The following is a 14,307-nucleotide window of genomic DNA, read 5'->3' on the forward strand; positions in this document are numbered from 1 at the left end:
TTCTGCCCAGCCGTCATATCCATACGAGTGCCCATGGGGCAGTCATCATGGAGCTCGATTCTTGTCCTCCATGCAGGGCACCTGCCTGCTCTTGCCCCCAATGGTAGTCATTTCTTCTATCAGAACAAGGACCTGAAATTTTCACATCTCTTTCTGTGTTCTTTTGCCTTGGACAATTAAGCTACAAGTCTGGGGTCTTCCAGCTTCAGAACATGGAGACAGGAAACCAACAGTTAGCTAGCTGGGAGGTCTCACTGTCATTCTCTTGGTGACATTAGCTTTGCTGATTTCTGAGTTATAACCTTCAGCATCTGAAGTGAATGTCACTGAGTTCTGGGAGAGGGGTATTGAATGCAATTCTGCTAACATGACTGTCACCTGTTGTGGTGGTTTGAAAGAGAAAAATGTCCTCCATTGTCTGGGACATTTGAATACTTGGACCCCAGGTGGTGGCAGTGTTTGGGTAGGTTTGCAAGGTGTGGCCTTGCTAAAGTAAGTGTGTCCCTGGGAGTGAGCTCTAAGAGTTTAAGAACAAGCCTCATTTTTAGTCTGTTCTTTCATCTCCATGCTTGTGGTTCAAGATGTGTGCCCATGGCTTCCTAGTCCTGCTGCCATGCCTTCACGCCACCATCATGGACTCTCACTATCTGGAACTGTAAACCCAGTAAACCCTTTCTTCTGTAAGTTGCCCTGGTCATGGTGTTTCATCACAATAACAAAAAGGAACTGACACAGCCTCCCTGTGATGTTCTTAGTTTTGACACATCCTGAACTGTTCCTTCCAAGGAGCAAGGTTTGTTCTTGATGATCCTTTGCCATTAGTAATTTGTTTTCCATAGTCATTGTTTTTGCAACATTCTTATCCTATTCCCTTACTGTGTGTGCTGGCTAGTTTTTATGTCAACGTGACACAAGCTTGAGTCATCAGAGAAGAGGGAGCCTCAGCCTCCGTTAGAGCAGGCTGTAGGCAGGAAAGCCGGTAGGGCATTTTCTTAACTAGTAATTGATGTAGGAATGCCTAGTCCATTGTGGGTGGGGCCATCTCTGGACTAATGGTCCTGGGTTCCATAAGAAAGCAGGCTGAGCAAGCCAGGTGGAGCAAGAGTGAGCATCACTCCTTCATGGATTCTGCATCAGATCCTACCTCCTGGTTCTCACCCTGTTTGTGTTTCTGTCCTGACTTCTTTGATGATAGTCACTGATTTTGAAGCATAAGCCAAATAAACCCTTTCCTCCCCAAGTTCCTTTAGGTCATGGTGTTTCCCCACAGCACCTAGGTCATGGTGTTTCCTCACAGCACCAGTAACCCTAAGTAGGACAGAAATTGATAACAGAAGTGGGGTATTGCTGTAACAGACCTGACCATGTTACTTTGCGGAGGATTATAGAAGGACTTTGAAACTTTGGGCAAGAAAAGCCATTGAAGTTTTCAGTGCTTGGTGAGTTGTTCTGTGGGAGCTTGGAAGAAAAGAGTGTTGAGAAAAAGGCAGATGGTAGAAGCCTTGCTTGTGAAGTTCTAGAGGGAAGCTTGAGAGTTACTTAAAGACCATTGGGACCAGGGCATATTTTCTATTTTGAATTGAGATTCTGTAGTTTTGATCAGCTAGAGGGGAAAAGTCAACTGTGATTAAGAAGAGACCAACATGGCTGAACTGGAACCTTTGCTTTACTGGGACTATTGATGCTTGTAAACTGAAGCCGAGGAATTGACACTGATTAAGAAGAGACCAACATCACTGAGGTGAAATCTGGGAAGTGCTTCCTCAGAGTCAGCACACAGAAGCTGTGTTCCAGATGTGGCCAAGGTACCCCCTGTTGGCAGCTGAACTTGGTAGTGCAAGAGTCACCCTGGTATTACTGGTTTTGAAGCCATGAAGGGGTCCTGGAGAGCAGCTGAGGCTGGGCACTGTAAAATCCAGGAGAGGCTATTGGTGAAGGTGAAGCCTCAGTAGCAGTTGAGGGCCCTGGACTAAGGGGTCACACAGAGAAGTCAAGGCTTGGCTCTATGAAGAGAGCTCAGGAGAGGCTATTGGTGAAAGTGCAGCCCAGTTGTAGCAGAAGACCCCAGCATTTTGGAGATGCCAGTACCATGGGATGACTACCAGGAACAGCAGCCAGAACCAAGAAGACAAGCTGTGTGTGTTGCAGAGGGTGGAGCCAAAGAAGTGACCCCAGTCACTCAGAAGAGCCCAGAAGATCATGAGTGAATCCCAGATATTGGACATTGAGTTATTTACATGTTTGAAGCTTGGTTTGGCTTTGTTCAGATTGTGACTATGCCCTGGTTCTTCCCTCTTGAAATAAGGTATTATTTAACTTATTTTTGATTTTACAGGAGCCCACAGTTGAAAGACTGAATTTTAAAAGAGATTTTGAATGTTTGAAAAGAGTGAATTTTAAAGTGTTTGAACTTACAAAAATTGTGGGACTTTTAGAGTTATTTATGAATTTTAATGTGAGATCTTGGGGATGAAAAAGAAAGGAAAGGTTGTGGATTAACAGTGATGCGTTTGTGTGTCAAGCTGACAAGGAATCAATTGTGCTAGATAGTTTTATGTCAACTTGACATAAGTTAAAGTCATCTGATAGGAGGGAGAGAAAATGCCTCCATTAAGATCAGGCTTTGGCAAGATTGTAGAGCATTTTCTTAATTAGTGATTGAATAGCAAGGGCCCAACCATTGTGGTGCAATCCCGGGTCTGTGGTCCTGGGTTCTATAAGAGAGCAGGCTGAGCAATCCTTATAGAGAAAGCTAGTAAGCATCACTCCTCCATTGCCTCTGCATCAGCTCCTGCCTCTAGGTTCCTGCCCTGCTTGAGTTCCTATTCTGACTTCCTTTGATGATGAACAACAATGTGGAAGTGTAAGTCGAATAAGCCTTTTCTTTCCCAAGTTGTTTTTGGTCATGGTGTTTCATCACAGCAGTAGTAAGCCTAAGCAGGAGACTATACAATGCCGAAAGTTGACATAATGAAGCCAATAGGATATTGTCTAGAACATTCTTTTAGGATGTTTCTTATGATTCATTTTTCTTTAAGGCAATCGCTTCCTTTTTTGACAGAGAGGCAGGTATGAAGGAAGGAAACAGCTGGTGTTTAATGGCTCTGCCAGACTCTATTATAAAACATCAACTAGTTACTTTGATTTGTGTGTGCCAATGCCATGGGCATACTTAAAACAGTATACTGGGCCAGAACTTGTTTTTGGCTTTATTTATTTATTTTTTAAATGTAAAAGACTTTTGATGGCACCTCACCAAGGTTACAACCCTTTTATGATCATTAATTTTTAATCTGGAAAAGAGTCTTGGAGGCAAGACGGCTTATCTGTATTAACTGAATGCCCAAATGAAAATACACAGGACTCATGCATTTGGCTAAAATAACCTAGGGAAACTCTGCCAAAGGTTAGGAATGTGATACTGCTTTCCTAATGCAGCTACCTTTTATCTAAGGCTTGTTTCCATTTAATTATCCTTGAACTTGTGGTTGAAGATCTGGAGGCACACATGCACATGTACACACACACACACACACACACACACACACACACACACACACACACACACACGGAATATTTTCTTTTTGAGATTGGGAACTCAGTCTAGTCCTGAACTCACTATAGCCCAGCCTAGCCCCAAGCTCAGAATGATTCTCCTGCCTGCCTAAACTTTCTGAGTGTTGTGATTAAGGCTTGATTGAGGCACAGGGGACCTTGGCTTTATTTGGTGTACTGCACTGCTGGGTGTAGACTTAAGCTTCCTCTTTGGATCAAATACTTGACAGTATGTCAAGTCTCCATCTTCTGTTTTTAAGGGTCATGGTGGTGGATATGCTAGATGAAATCTTCAGATTTTGTTCAGATTTCAAATCAAAATCCAAAGCCCTGTGAGAAGCTGTGTCTTCTGTGTTCTATGTCATGCGTTCTGTTTTTTTCAGATTTACAGATATTAATGATTCCTCAGGGAAACTTGACCTCAGCCGCCTGTCTCCATCGCAGAGTGACTACTGGGCCATGCTGGCTTATAACAGATCCAAGCTCTGTAACCTCCTCTTCTCCAATGAGCTGCACCGTCGCCTCTCCCCACGAGGGGTCACATCGAATGCAGTGCACCCTGGAAACATGATGTTCTCATCCATCCATCGAAACTCATGGGTGTACACGCTGCTGTTCACCTTGGCCAGGCCATTCACCAAGTCCATGGTAAGTGGATGGCTGCTGGTACCTCCCAGGTGCCTTCAGTCAGCTTCACAAAAGGGCCTAAAACCCCAGAACTTTGCATCTACTTGTGGTCTCATTGTAGTCTGCTGTCATTGAGTATAGCAGCACCATTGGCAAAGGCTCTCCAACATGTCAGTATCACCTTTAGATTGGGGCTGTTGCTCTACCAGAGTCTTGGAGGCTTGGATAAGGATGTTGTTTTTCGGTATTAGGTAAAAAACACCTGAAAATCTTGAAGGTTTGGGGTGAAGTGCACAACAGTCGTCTATTTCCTCTCAATGTGATTTCTGTTTTGATTCACAAACTTCTAAAGTATACTTTGTGGAAAATGGCACTTGATGTATGTGCTTTGTGTTAGTGGGAAATGTGGATTAAGAAGCATTAGGAGGTGGAAGCTCTTTTGAATTCAGTGGATTTTGTATCGGATGTTCTGGATGCTTCTTATAATGGAGGTCTGGGGGTAGCTCTTTCCTGGAGAAGGCTTTGTGGCCAGAATGTGGTTATCCTTCATATCCCCGAAGACAAATCTTTTGGGTGAATCACACTGCTGTGGTTAGAATTGGAGTATTCACAAAGCTGAATGTGAAGATTTTACACTTTTGTAAAATGATTGTTTATCAATGCTGTGTAAAGACCTCTTCCGTGAATTCATTAACCCTAAGTTACTTGAATGAAAAAGGTGTGTATTATGTAGCACATTTGGTCAGTTGCTTTTCCAAGCCTCAGGCTTTAAAAAATGTGTTTCTTTTAGGAACAGGGAGATGACTTAAGTGGGATAAGCACCTTCTGCATAAGTCTTAATAACTGAATTCAGGTCCCCAGTAGATAGGTGAAAGCTGGGAATGGATTTGTACATTTGTAACCCCCAGTACAGTGAGAAAGCCTGCCTCTCAATAAATAAATAAATAATAAATATAGTAGAGAGTGTCAAAGGAAGAACCCAACATCTACCTCTGACTTATACACATGCACACATGGATGTGTACACCACACATGCCTGTTCCACACATGCACACATGGGATAAAGAATAAAAATACTTTCTTTTGAATTGATATATCCATGGTGCTGCTACTGGTGCTGTCTTTAAATGATAGAAATTATTCTCTCTCACACACACTTGGACCTGTGGATTAGACTAGCTACCCCTCTGGTGGTGGCAAGGGAGGTAAGTGGCTGCCTAGCACAGTAGACCAACAGGCTCGCCTTAGCATTCCTCTGATCAAGACCCATTGTGTTCTCTGGGCATCAGGACAACTTAGGGAAGTTGCATCAAGCACCTGCCTCCTACATCCCAAAGAGATGTCCTGAGCATTGGCAAGAATGAGCATCATACCCCAAATCATGGGCATGGGATTTATTTGCTGGTTACCATCTGTCCATTGTCCACTTGTGGCTATTGAGACCTTGATATGGGCAGTACAACTGAGGACATTCTGAATTTTGTTTGATTTCAGTTTAAATAGCCACATGTGTCTTGTGGTGGCTATATTATATACAGTATGCTGTGTACATAACCTCATGTTTCCATGACCTCAAGTTATTCTTTGTTCTGCAAGCAATACCTATGTCTAGAAAGTTCTTCTTTATACTTCAGTTGTGGGTAATAGATATAACAAGGGTTATGAGGCTTAAGATTACAATAAATCAGATAATTCTATTTTCTGTGACTATTGTAATTTTAGTCATGACAGAGAGGAAGTCTGGTGGTGGGTGCAGGGGAGGTTTATGGGTCTGTTCCTCTCACACACAGTCCAGGAGTAAGATAACTGGCAAGACAGGAAGATTGCACAGGAGAACCTGGGGTGGTGGCCTCACACCTACCTATGTGGTCTCCAGGAGGTCACAGTGGCTGGGACTTTCCATTCTCTAAGTGATTGGGAAACAGCACCTTTGATAGCTCATACAGTGTACTTTAGCTGTTACCGTTGACCCCTTTACTTTGTGTGTATATAGTCGTTTTTGAAACAGGATATCACTATGTAGCCCTGGCTGGCTTGGTATGTATTATGTCCCTAAACTTGCCTCAAACTGATGGAAGTCCTTCTGCCTCCCCCTTCTGAATGCTGGATTTATAAGCTTAAGTGTAGAGATTAGCAGGGTCGTGGAACATGTAGCCACATTTAGATTTTCTGTGATAATAGTAACCTGTTTAGATGGCTGGTGGTACTTTAGCATTGAGTTTCCTATTGCTGAGTTCCTAAGGAGGGAGAATGGAGCTTAGGAAGAGGGAGGAGAGAAGAGGAAGCTGAGGAGGAGGGAGGTTGGGAGGAGGGAGTTTGGGAGGAGGAAGGATGGATGCAGCATTTGCTAGTCACACTCATCAGTCTGTGCTCCACTGCAAGTATTCTGGACTCTGCAGCAAGAAAAGGAAGAAGCAGCAGGCCCAGGTAAAGCGGGGATGGGTCATGTCCCCAGCAGGACAGATCTGACTGACCGCAGGGTCACTCTCTGTGCTGTCTTCCTCACATACCTCTTATTGCCTCCATTGCGCTAAGGTGTTTGTTGCTTGTACAATGGATGCACTTCTGCCATTTTCAAGGAGCTGTGTATTGACACACAGGCCGTGTGTATCAGAGCTCCCATCCCACATACAGGGTGGATTCCTGAATGACAGCCAAGCAGCTTGGTGCCAAGGTGACTCCCTGGGAAGAGACAGCTAGGGCTCCATTTGTGCTTCAAAGTCCCTTCTCCATTTTGCCTTAACGAAAGCCTTTTTCCCTGTGACATAGGCCTAGCCTGAGCATACTCTCCACTGTACAAGGCCCAGGGAAGAAAACATACCGCCCTGCCCGGCGCTCTGAAGCCCAGCCTCCCCTTCTCCGCTGCAGCTAGCTCCCATAAGCATTAAACAGCAGTGTTTTAATATCGACGTCCCTTCTTTATTTGCTGTGACTCGCTGTGACTATGGTGATTTTAGTTACCGTAATTAGGTCACCCTTCATGGAGTCAGGCTATTTTAAGTGGCTCTTTAAGGACTATTGTTGCAGATCAGTAATTTTACAATTGGATGCTCTTGTGCAACTTTATTAAATGTAATATGTCTTTTAAATGTTGCCCTTTTACAGTTATATGTTTCTAATTGTTGCTGTAAATGCATTATCACTTTGAAATTAATTAATTTTTGCATTTGGGCCTCCTGCAGTATAATAATCACTAATGAGAAACTCACAGGGACGAAGTCTCAGCAAAGCGCCCCCTACTGGCAAAGCCACATCTCTGCCACCCTCTTCCTCTTGAGGGCCACAGGTCAAGATGTCCTAGGGCTTTGGGAAAAGAGGTGCTTATTCCTCTTTCAATTTATGATAAAATAAAAAGAATAGGTAAAATGGAAATATGCTGTTTTAAATGTTGTTTAAGCCAATATTTTTTTCCAGTAGCAGTCCCTGAAATGTCTTAAAGGAAACCAAAATTTGCTGAGAGTGTTTGTGTGATGAAGTCACATCATGTGGGCACTTCATGTCGAATTCTCTGTTTTTAAGGTGTGTGTGTGTGTGTGTGTGTGTGTCTGTGTGTGTGTGTGTGTGTTAGCATGTACTATATGTTAGCATACATAATACAGTTATGTGTGCATATTAATTCATGGCATCATAATTCACATAATCTGACCTGTGCTGTTATCTAATAGCATAAGAGATTTTCTAGGGTGATTTTGCCTATTGGTGTATGCTATCTTGTGTGAGGGCTTTGCAATCCTCACTAACTTAATCCCAGTTAATGGTCATCTTGGTGACTCCCACCTGACATCACAATGTTGGCATCTGCATGTTCATTTTTCCCACACGACACTTCTGCAGGGTCAGAATGACCTCTGTCTGACCCAAGACCAGCACAAAGAGCTTACCCAGCCTGTTCAAGAAAATGCCATTCTAGCCCCCAGAACCTTTGCCAACTCCTCCCTGCTCATTTCCTTGGTCAAACACATTATAGTGCCTCTGCCATGTGTGTTTGATTGCGTTGTTACGTTTCCTCTTAAAACATTTGACAGCACCTTTTTGACCCCCTTCCTTCTTTTTTTCCACGTAAGTTTTAAACTCTGGTCAACAACATTCTCGCCAAAGGTCCCAGGGCCAAGCAGGTCCTCTGTGGACCAGCATGTAAATTTCAAGTTGAGCACAGTCACGTGCCTCTAAGGGTGTTTGAAGCAACCAAATATTTGTGTTGGCAGGTAGCAGTAGGAAAGAATATCACGTGTTAGGGTAACAAGAGCTTAGCAGATGTTTTAGGAAACTGTGTTTCAAATCAGTTCACATTTTAAAAAAATGGCTTGAGTTTGTCGATCTTCTGGAAGGATTGGGTTTCTCTTCCTGTGGCCATGAAAAGGCAGCCATTGTAGGGAGTCTTAACAGATGTGTGGGTATCCTGCTAATGGATGGGCCCACAACACCAGGTCCTATTGTAGAGTTATAAATTATAAGCAGAGAAAGCACAACCTAACATTCTTCTAACCTTCCACAGAGCCAAGCTGGGTAACTCTGCCCTTGAATAACCCACGGCCCAGTGATTTATAGTTGTGCAATTTTAAAACATAATGAGGGGCATAATAAATGTTGATTTGTTCTTTAAATTAGTATTTTAGCAAAATCCTTCTGTCCCTTTACCACCTTCAAAGACCTGGAGCTGGCTGCTCTGGAGGTGTTTTCAAGGACCCTCTTTATGTTTGCCTCTTTCTTGGTATATTGGCATGTCCCATACAAGGAGGGAGGGACTAACAGGCCTTTTCAGTTTTCTTTTCTTTTCTTTTTTTTTCTGTTGAGAAAAGAAAACACATTTGGCAATGTGGGAATCTCACTCTATTCCTTGATAATCTCAATATTATGAGCCTCCCAAGCACTGGGGGAATTCTCTGATTTCTGTGCTCTCACAGGCCCAGTTATAGTAGGAAAGTGGACTTTTAGGACCCCTGTGGCCAGGCCACAGGTGAGCTTTTCTGCCTTGGCTTCTATGGTGGCTCAGCTCCCTTCTTCCCTACAGAGGCAATCTTCCTGCAGCCTCAGGCAGCCTTCTTACCTCCAGGTGATCCTTGGCCTAGGATTTATTAGTCAGCTTTCCATTCTGTCCAGCGCTTGAAAGTTTATGATATTTGCTTAGTCCTGAGGTCAGTGCATATGGCAGATTTCAAAAGAACAAAGAATTCGGAATCTTTAGGCTTGTTTTAAAACTCAGTTGCCCTCCTCCTCTTCAGTCATCCTGTAATAAGTCAACCTGCTTTAGGTCAATTTTCTGTATCATTTCAGTGACTATGAGCTGTGAGCTCTAAATTCATACTGAAAGATAGTTGGAAAAAGATCTGGGGTTCTATTTAACCTTTTCACATATTCTCAAACCCTGAGGCAGCCAGAGGTATGTTTGACTATGAAGTGGGGGCAAAAGTCCTGGCTTTCATTTCGTGGTTACAAAGTAGCTGCAAAGTAGCTGCAGCAGAACCAACCACTGCATCCTGTACAAGCTGGGAAGGCAGGGTGTAGTGGTGGCCCTGCTCCTGCACTCTTTCCTTCCTCATCAAGAAGAGGATTCTGACTCAGATCCAAGCTGTGAACCTTCTTTCCCTGCGCCCACTGTCTAAAAAGTAAGTTGGTGTTCCCTATTCCAGGCCGATAGGAGGCTAGCCAAGCACGGAGCTGACTTTGCTGAGACTTTACAGTAGGAAGCAAGCTTTGATGACAAAATAAAAGAATTGGCCACCCTGTTGCTTAAACTGTCTACTTACAGTGTGACCACGGGCGTGCATGAGAGTTCAGCAGAGCACCTGGACTGTCTGTTCCACGTGACCAGGCCCAGGTCCAGTCAGACCATGTGTTCTTTCCTTCTTGTGAACTTTTCATCTTTGAATATGCTACCCCGTACTCTACCACTCCACTCACCCTAGGGCACACCCTGGAAGCACTTTGGATCTCTCAGATGAGAACAAGGTTCTTGTTGTGCAATGTCATAAAGAAACAGGATGGTAAGTACTAGGAGTCCCTCAAAAGCTCAGGATGGGTGCTGAGTGAATAGTGGAGGGCTGGGCTTTTCTTCTTCCTAACCTTCCCACGGCTGTAATCTCAAAAGAAAGTTTTCATTTAGTATTCAAAAGTGGTGGTTTTGTTTTTACATCATTGTAGATACAAAGATATTTAAGTTGAGAAGATATTTAAGTTGAGAGCTAGAGAGCTGTGCAACAGTTAGAAGTCATTCTAGAGTAAGGCAGCTCTCAGATCAAATACCAGCTCCCCTCCATCCTAAATCACGAGCAAGTTTCTTATCTTAAGATTCCCATCAAATACCAGGTCATAAGCCTACCTGATGGTCTGTGTTGAAATGATGGACAGCATACATATGCAGCCTCTAAATACTAGGTATTTGATAAATATCACATGGTATTATTATTGCCTTGTAATGTGAAATGACATTCATTTAATGTTGGCTGGATATAGATTCTCATTGTATTTATTAGCTACACTCCACCTCACTATGAATAAATGCCTTACACTAGATGGAAGGATTTATTTGGCTCATGGCTCAAAGGCCCTCAGTCCATCTTTTGAACAACTACTCGTCTCAAATATTTTACATTGGTATGGGCTTTTGTATATTGATACAAACTTAAGGTTATTTTTGTTAGAATGTGTTTCTACTCTTGTTCAAGGTATTGTACCTATGCAGCTCATTTAACAATATAATGTAAATTTCTAGTCCTTTAAAGTTATTATTACAAACTGTTTAGGATAATAAAGAAATACAGGTTAGTAGTTAGTCACCTATTACAAGCAAACTTGTAGTCATGTTAGGTATGTTTTCAATGTCAGAAATATATTTCTAGATAAATAGGTGATCTTCAAACACTTCAAAGACCTACAGATTATGGCATTTAAAATGTGTTATTAAGATAGGACTTTTCATGACAATGAGACATGTCTGCTTCTGGCAGCATCAATTTACTTCAGAGAAGATGATGGGCATCAAAGAAATGCCATATGGAGTTTGTTTCCAGTGTGCCAAAACTAGCCATTTGGGCAAGAAACTGCACTTGTCTTGACTACTGACAGTATGCTGGACAAGCTGGACAAGCAGGGCACAAAGGAAAAAGACTGTTAAACTTTGCCAAGATAAGGTGGGACAGTCCTTCAAAAATTTTTGCTTCATAGAGGAGTTTGCCAGATATTCTAGGCCTGTAGGCTAAAAGACTGGATGTCCCAACATTGCAGAGGAACCTTGGGTGACTGTCCAAACAGCCAGATGTCTATCATTTCTATAGGTTTGGAAGTGGCTTGCACTATACTTCCTATTTATTCAAGTAATATTATATCCTTCTGGGGTCTTTGATAGAGTTGAAGGCTAGATAGATTGTTATAGTTGTAGTTTTCCTTAGTTATGATAGAGGATATATTAAGCATAGATGTTTAGACTCAGAGATTAGATTATTATAGTTGTATAGTTTTCCTTAGTTTTGACAGGGGGTAAATTAGGCATTGAGCTTTTGACTTGTCAAGATAGTTTAAATAATGGAGTATTTTTCCAAATATAAATGATTAGACATTGTGAATGTGATTCTTCTCTGATAAATATTCTTAATGTACATAGTTTTAGTATGTTAGAGTTAAAATCTTTCCTTTTAATTTCGACAAAAAGGGGACAATGTTGTGAAATAATCTTTTTGTACACTGTGAATATGTGTCACTCAGGTTGGTTTAATATAAAGCTAAACAGCCTATAACTAGGCAAGATTTTCAGGTCAGAGAGGATTCTGGGAAGAAGAAGGGAGTCTCCAGACAGACATGGAAAAAGCAGGAAAACAGCATGGGCAATACAGAGTACAGGTAATAAAGTAAATTAATATAAATGGGTTAATTTAAGTTATAAGGGCTAGTTTAAAAAAGCCTAAGCTATTGGTAGAGCTTTCATAATTAATGGGAAGTCTCTGTGGTTATTTGGGAGCTGGATGGCAGGACAGAAAAATCCTCCAACAATTAACAACTTAAGAGCTATTATCACCAGTTCCATGTATGTGATAGATGGACATGTTACTGGAATTTGGAGGCTTTCCCTTCATAAAAGTTGGGGTTCCATCTTGTTTCTTAGTTTCATTATAAAAGAATATCAAAATAGACTCAAATGGAAGCTTGAAGACAATTTTATTAGTATGTTAACAAAAAACTCCCAGGGCAGGGCATCTATAAATCAGAGCAGCTACCCTGAAGAGGAGAATGGAGAAGAGCCACATGGTGGGGAACAATGGGGTGCTTCAGAGAATGACCAACGCCTAACCTGTTAGGGAAGGCATGCTTGGGAAGAGATTAAAGAGAGGGAAATGGAGAGTTACACTTTGCTGAGTAATGGAGAAAAACAGGCTGACTTCCAACCAGCATGGCTGAGCACTTGTAAGAGACTGTGCCAGGAGTAGAAATCCTGGAAGAAAAAGTGTTATCTCATTAAATGGCTACTTATCCCACCTGTCTCTTTTGCAAGTTTTAAGATGAGTCTACCCTCCCAGGGGTAGTTCCTTGGCCTGGTGATGCCCACCAGGAATGCTACATCTCCATGCAAGCCACGGACTCCCCTCTCCTGACCAGAAGCTTTCTGTTAGTGTGTCTTCACCATTCTTGCAACATTCAATAACTTCATCATCACACTGTCCAGTGTTTACCTGAGAGCCTGGCCACTTTGGCCAGCATTGACCCCTCCACTCTCTGCTTCTGTGGGCTCATTTCTCTTCCATTGGCAGACAGAACAGAGGTCCTGTAGTGGTTATCCTTCGTGCTTGGCTTGTTCCACAAACCACTTCTCTTCCAACTGAATCTTATTGGCTCTTGACCAGGTGTTCCTGCTCCTAATGTGAATGCTGTGCCCGTCACAGGTGCTCTTCTCCCCGGAAACATTGAGCTGATGAACTCCTTGTATACAAATCTGAAAAACTAGACATGTATCACCAAAGGCAGTGGGTAGGTAGGCTTGTGTGTGTGTGTGTGTGTGTGTGTGTGTGTGTGTGTGTGTGTGTATGTGTGTGTGTTTTATTTGTTTGAGGCAGGATTTCAGGTAGCCCAGGCTGGCTTTGAACTTCTGATCCTCCTGCTTCCACCTCTTGAATACTGGGATTTCAAGCAAGCAACACCATCGCAGGTTTATGTAGTGCTGAGGGTAGAACCTAGGGCTTGAGGCATGCTAGGCAAGCACTCTGCCAACCCGGCTACCCTCTTGTTCTACTCTGTGCATTTGATTGAACTCCTTTTTCCCTCTTTTTCTCTTAAAAAAAATAGTATGTTAAACTTTATTATATATATGACAAAAAGAGAGAGAGAGAGAGATTAACCAGACCCACAGTTAAAGTAGCCACTCGACTAGTTTATTTTGTTTTTCTGAGACAAAGTCTTGCCGTGTGGTCCTGACTGGCCTGAAGTTCCCTATGTAGACCAGGCTGGCCTTTAACTTCACAGAAATCTGCCTACCTCTGCCACCCTAATGCTGGAATTAAAGATGGCACAGGTGCCCCCAGCATGTTTAATTTTTGGTCTCATAGCCATGGCAGGCTTCAAGTACCTATGTAGCTAAGGATGGCCTTGCAGTCTTTCCCTGTCTCCACCTCCAGCATACTGGGGTTAAGAGTCTCAGGTCGATTTCAACCTTTTGGGGGCTGCCTGCTTGGCACCCACTGACAACACACCTCAGCTTCGAGGAGAAATTGTCCCTTTTTGTTAAAAACGGAGATGGCTTTGCAAGGCTACCAGTTCTACAGGCTTTCTTTCTTTTTTTTCTTTCCTTTGCATTATAGCGTTTCAAGTCTAACTCAGCCTTTGTTCCTGAATGAGCACCCGAGAGGAGAAAAGCTACCATCTGCCCTTAATGTGTGTGACAAATTACTTAATGAACATTTAACCAAGATTTGAAAGCCACCCGCTTTATCTCCCTCTTCTTCTCTCCTGTGGACCCACCAGCAGTCGGTGGCTCCGCCTCTCTCTACCTCGCACTAGCCCTCCCTTGCTTCTCCATTCAAGTGAGGGCCGCCTTTGATCCTCCTCCTTTCGGCTTCCTTTCTCCAATTTCACACTTCTTTCCAGTCATTTTTGGCCTCAGTGCAGTTTAGATGCTGGAGGCCAGCATGATTAAACAAA

General features: G+C 42.8%; 1 protein-coding gene across 1 annotated transcript in view; it reads left to right on the forward strand.

The window, feature by feature from the left end:
• Positions 1–14,307, forward strand: part of Wwox (WW domain containing oxidoreductase) — a 934,838-nt gene that overhangs the window by 287,232 nt on the left and 633,299 nt on the right. The window contains exon 8 of the mRNA XM_036188074.1: positions 3,939–4,203. Within this exon, the coding sequence (XP_036043967.1) occupies positions 3,939–4,203 (265 nt within the window). The remainder of the gene's footprint in view (positions 1–3,938; positions 4,204–14,307) is intronic.

The sequence above is a fragment of the Onychomys torridus genome, chromosome 5 (assembly GCF_903995425.1).
Source record: "Onychomys torridus chromosome 5, mOncTor1.1, whole genome shotgun sequence".
NCBI classification, from domain to species: domain Eukaryota; kingdom Metazoa; phylum Chordata; class Mammalia; order Rodentia; family Cricetidae; genus Onychomys; species Onychomys torridus.